We start from the raw sequence: 6,000 nt of genomic DNA, 5'->3' as shown, positions 1-6,000 counted from the left end.
TGGGTTTTTAAAAATCTGTTTATTAAGAAAAAGCTTTTCTTTTTACATAGAAAAGATACAGAGGAAGGTAAATAAATGGCAGCAGTATTCATTACCTCCTGTAATTGCTGTACAATTGAATCTTAATGACAAAAGTTGCAGAAAACCTAAATATAAAAAGCCACCTCCAAAATGAGACTCTGACAGCCAGAGAACAAGACACAGAAATGAGCAACATTGAACAATTGTGAATTGCAAGTACATAGGAAGACAGCCAGTATACCACAGGAGGCCTCATGCCAAAGGATAGTCCTGTTTCTGTATTAGGCCTTCAATGGGGAAAGCAGATGGATTCAATTCTTTAAGAAATCTTGGTATCTGGTGTATACTACAATGTATTACCTAATTTCCCAACTTGACAGAGCTTTAGAATTTTGCTTCAAAAGAAACTCTAATGAGATGGGTACTTTTTTTTCCCCAATAAATTCTTTAATCTTCTTGTTTTGTCATGTCTTCCAAAAACAATTATTAGATTATTTTCCCAAGAATTATGTGAAGGAAAATAAGCCAATAAGGTATATCGAATTCAAAGCTGTGAATTGAACTGAATGCTCTTGCACAGCCATCTGTGACAGCCTTTGGTGGAGTTCCAGAAGACTACAGAGATCTGCCGTGATGCCTTCACGGCACCTTCCTGTAAGCTCAGGCAAATTTACCAGGACTCCATTGACACACAGTTAGGAGTGCCATTGGGAGGTACAATCACCTCATAAACGGTATTGAGCAAGTTCATAAAATATACGTGGGGGAAATAATGAGAACAGACACTTGAATGGAAACAGAAGACAAAGATTTATTTTTACTGACTTTCAAGTGGTGCTATGATTGCTTGAGAGACATCCAGTAAATTTGTAAGACCACCACAGATATGACTACATAAGCATATTCTGTCTATCTCACTACCACGCCCTCTCTTCGTAAAGGCACTAACTATAAGTAAAATGAAAACAGATGGTTAAAATGCTGGGGAGAAAAATGGATTGCTCAATATGGACTTCTGTGTTCATGTTTGCATACATTCATGCTTTAAATGCTCAATTTAAAAATTAATTTAAAAAGTCACCTTTATTTTGGCCATACAACTGATAAAATGAGACATGCAGAACACACAGCTCAACAGAACTCAGTGCATAATTTTGTCAGAAGGAAGCAGTTCTTTATCACCCTTCATGAGTTGAGAATACATTCATACTACAAGGCAAAGAGCCCCACCCAAACCAGATGGAATTTGGCTTCTGTATAATGCATCCACTTTTCCACATCTTCTCCAACATCTTTGGACAGTAAAATCTACATCTGACCACAGGTTAAATTGTATGGTTATATTTGAACAGTCTTCATAGTGCAGCAAGGCAAGACAGAGCTGCCTGTTATTCACTGTTCTATCTCCAGGCTATCCATTTTTAAGTCAGGGGGTTTAAAGCTGATCACTTCTTCATAGGTAAGTTCTGTAGAGAGGATGAGAGAGAAATGCTTAGGGAGAGAAAATGCTTAGGCAATACTCTCTTCAAAAGAAAAATATTCCAGACAAAACTGTTCTGTGGATGCATGTGACTTGCAGTTTGTATTTCCAAGCTTTTTTAGAACCCAGATCCAAAAATAGACTGAATTCAGTAGGAATCCATCTCAGCCTCACATTACAAATTAGACCCACAAAATACTGTTATTGTACAGCATATCTGTCCCCTTCAGCTAATTACTAAAACACACAGACCCTGAAATGGAAACATCAATTATGCTGTCAGATGACCTGCCAAAATGATGTAATAAAAGACAAAATGTAATGGAAAATGGAATCTTTAAAAGCACCCAAACAGGTTTTAAAATACACACTTTTAACTGCAGACAATGTTCTTTATCATCCCTCACTCAATTGCCTCCAACATAAATCGCTTGAAATTCTGTGCTCATGCCTTGGGATCCAGGGTTTGAGTTTTGTTTTTTTAATATTTCATTGTAACTTAATTTTAAGGTTCTCTGAAGAAAATTTTCTTTTGTCTTGGAAGCATGTAACAGTTGTATTTTCTGCTAGAAACATGGATTCCCTGCTATTTTAGCCTGCTTTAGGAATAGCCCTTTATCTTTTCATGCTGACAGTCATGTCCTGTTTTGTGCCTTTCATAGTAATGGAATATGTCATCATCAGCTGACATCTTGAGAAACTGGGTCAATATTTCACCAACACAAACATTTTATGCAAACAGTCATAATTGAAAATAATAAGTTTATTCCACAAGATAAAAACATGGCCAAGAGGAAGAGCTGCGTGTCCTGTGGTAGTTTTGAGATTTTTGTCTCAGGTCTTTATTTGCCCCTGTATAAAGAAGGAATTTGCCCTGTAGCTCCAGCAAGGACAGTGATGAAGAAAAATGAGATACTGTCCTTCCTAGAGAATTCACCTTCATGTGCTCATTTCAGTTCTGAAAGTGTTAAGCTAAGACTGTTCCTGAAATAATTTCAACAGTTTCATCACAGATGGAAATCAGCTTTATAACTCGGAAATTGTTAAACTTTCCTGTCAAAGACTCAGTCAGCTGAAAGAGTAGCAGAAAACTACGTACAGCAGGAAATGGAATGTGCCTTTCAATAAGCAATATGTCTGGGTAGTGCTATATGCTGCCAGGTTTGCAGAGGACAGCACGTGTTAAGAGTGACACCAGTCAATCCTCTTTGTTTCTACAGACTCAGTAGACTTCTAGAAAACCCCTTCCAGGACCTCAAGAGGGTTTTTTTATTGTAGAGAGACCCACGACCCTGCTCCCATCTTTCTTTAAGATGTATTTGCTGTAGTTGGTCTGCTTGACTTCCCTGCAATGCTCAGGATAAAACATGGCTCAAGTAGAAGGGCATAAGTAAGACATAGGAGGTCACTATTTTTCATCATAAACCTATTCACTATGCTAATGCACTTTTATAAAACCTTCCTGGAATAAAAGTTACAGAATATACAAATAGAAACAGAAGACTTATTTTATAGAATACGCATTTCACCTTGAGCCAAGGAAAGGACTTTATGGATAAACAGGAACAATTGGTTTTCTAGGACATTATTCTCAGTTTAAAATGTCTAATAAGGATTGTTCAGCATAATATGTCTTCATTTAACATTTACTTCTGTGATACTGTAGTGCAATGTGATCATGATACAAGCATAAAATTAATTAATCAAAAAAGGTTGTTGCAGCATTTCTCAAGGATGGCTTTTGGTAAGTCATCAATTCTCATTTCAAGCAGGATCAGTAGATGGTTTATCTATTAATCCCAATTACTTAGCTATCTAAAGAATAATTAACAAACTACACATCTCCATGGAAAATATTCATTTCTGGTTGTGAACAAATCTAGACCAGAATCTCAAATAGTGTTACTTGCCCTAGGACGGTTACTTCAGCTGCGGATTTCATCTAGAAAAATGAAAGCAAGGCAGAACATATGGTTTCCTGGTAAATAGCACTAGCTTTTAGTTAAGATTAAACCTGCTACAGGGAATCAACTGAAGAGATGATAGAGTAGCGGAAGAGAGCAAAATCCGTAGAGGAAACACAACCCTTTCCACCTCCTCACTTCCACAAGTACAAACATGGCCTTGTCTTGTTTCCCTGAGGCTTAATAGTCCAAATTGCTCTGGTAATAAACAGATTAAAAATTGTTACTTAAGTAAGGTTTTCTTTTGCTGCATGTATTAATTACTGTGTGCAATTCTGTTACCTTTCCATTCATCTATAGTTCGTTCCTTATTCTCTATTGACTCATCGTACAGCTCGGCCTCAGGTTCATCATCTGGATCGTGATACTGTACAAAGTATGGATGTGCAAGTGCTTCCGAGGCAGTAATTCTTTTATCGCTGTCTAATATAAGCATCTTCTCAAGAAGATCTACAGCTAAGGGAAAAAGACAAGTGTGGTTCAGAAGAGACCATCTAGTAATAAAAGTGAAGGTGACCGTTTACACTCAATCTATTCTCACTCATCTTAAACACAGTTTATAGCACTGGTAATCCCACAAAATTTAGGCAATATACCAAAAAAGTTCTGAAGATGTTATGCTTTGAGTACAATTTTCAGAACTGAAGGAAGCTTCTGGTTTGCTGGTGACATGCACAAAGGTTCCTTATCACCTATCTGGTATCTGATCCACCTCTTCAGGCATACAAAGCTTTCATTCTGAAAAGATCTCTGCATGCTTAAAAGTTAGATACCTGTGTTGGGCGTCTTGGTTCCAACCAGTGCAAACTTAAGTAGCTTAAAATTGTGACTGTGAAATTACACATCCAGTTAGCTGCACCAGTGAAATAATCAGATTAAAACCCCAAAGCAACTTTACAGGACACAGCATAAAGAAAATATGTCTGAAGTTGACAGTTATAGAATATTAGAAATGAGAGAGATCTGTAAGACTGAAATCTGTTTTATATGGAAAGTTTAGCAAAACTATTTAAAATAGTATAAAAATGATTTTTAGTGCTTTCATGTAAGCACTGCCATTAATTTGCTTTTACAATATAAATATGTAGCATGTGCTCATGTGCCTCATACAAACAAATCCCATTTTTAATAGGAAAGCATTCACAGCTACTTGTATTTGTAAAAAATAAAATTGTCTTTTAATACACAGAATGAATTAAAAACATTTTAGTCCATAATATTTCCCTATATACAACACTTTAATGTGCACTAGATGGTACTGACCAGGCACTGTAGTAAGATGACTCTGGTGATTCAAATATCTCCTTTGCCAGGTCACAAGCAATAGTTCACAAAAACATCTCTTTTGTACAGGCAGAACCAATTGCTTAGACACAAAAACAATAGTTCAGGATCAAACCAAAGGTCTGTCTAGCCCACTGTGTCCAACAACAGCTAATACATTCCTAGGAAATAATACTCAAGAGGGTCATTTAAACAGCTATACTTCCTGCTCTATTCTCCTGCTCACCAGCCATTTACAGCTCATGGCCTTCCTGAGCCAGAAGTGATGTCTATAGTCCACACCCCATGACTTTTTTTATTTATTCCTGCTATATATATATTGCTGGCTTTTGCTTTTCATTGACAGACCATCTTCCTTTAGAAGGTTCCCATAATCTCCACCAGAAACAAAAGACACAGGCTTCATGAAGGGAAAACAGTTTCAGGATGAAAGGTATTTTTCTCACCAATCTGATCATTATTGTATAAAAGCATTTAGCAAAGGAAGGGTTGACTTCTTATGTAAGTGGAAGATTTAATCCAGAGCACTCTGACTTTCTTACCTAATGGATTGGCACCACGAAATACTGCTTTCAAATCCTGTTGAGGCATATGCGGAAGAGATTCGATGTATTTTCTTGCCTAGGAATAAATCAATACACATACCACACACATGGAGGTTAAATTTTGCCCAAGGTAACCATTCCAACTCTAAAACACCAGATGTAGTATTTTTTATGTTTCTTACAACACATGGGAAACCTTTTTTTTTTTACATAAAACCATAATATATGACTTTGTTTTAAACAGTTACTCCTGTATGTTGCACAATAAGCAAGAGAGTTTTAAACAGGCAACTTTGTCTCTAAGGATCAAACATTAGCACTTATGTTTTCACCTGTACTTAACAGTTCATTGCAGTATATCCCCAGGAAACTTATGCATGTAACACTCAACCAGAAATTTCAACCTAAGTCATCTTTCAGTTACCCTCAGTGAAGTGGTATAATCCAATCTGTGTTCTTCTCTGTCTCATCTGTTGAACAGTAGCTTCACTAACCAAAGAATAAATCCTGAGCATTCTATGGCACAGATCTTCGGATGTTTAACAGAATGTATAACTTGCCTTGTCATCATAGCTCTAAAAAGCCCATCCAAACTCATCTCAGAAAAGCTTACCCACGTATTGGACCCATAAATGTAAGCGTGGAGCCTGACATTACATGAGGTATGAATTTCTGGGCTGTGTTAGATACATTGGCAAGAGGTTGA

General features: G+C 36.8%; 1 protein-coding gene across 2 annotated transcripts in view; it reads right to left on the bottom strand.

Annotated features, from left to right (window-relative positions):
• MAPK11 (mitogen-activated protein kinase 11) overlaps positions 1-6,000 on the bottom strand; it is a 32,169-nt gene continuing 26,169 nt past the window's right edge. For both annotated transcript variants that reach the window (XM_061988818.1, XM_061988824.1), the window contains 3 exons: positions 5,292-5,370; positions 3,748-3,921; positions 1-1,487 (listed from right to left, as the gene is read on the bottom strand). In XM_061988818.1, coding sequence (XP_061844802.1) covers positions 1,414-1,487; positions 3,748-3,921; positions 5,292-5,370 — 327 coding nt within the window. In that variant the 3' untranslated portion in view covers positions 1-1,413. The remainder of the gene's footprint in view (positions 1,488-3,747; positions 3,922-5,291; positions 5,371-6,000) is intronic.

The sequence above is a fragment of the Colius striatus genome, chromosome 1, assembly GCF_028858725.1.
Source record: "Colius striatus isolate bColStr4 chromosome 1, bColStr4.1.hap1, whole genome shotgun sequence".
Classification (NCBI taxonomy): Eukaryota; Metazoa; Chordata; class Aves; order Coliiformes; family Coliidae; genus Colius; species Colius striatus.
This window is presented reverse-complemented; position numbering and strand designations above follow the sequence as displayed.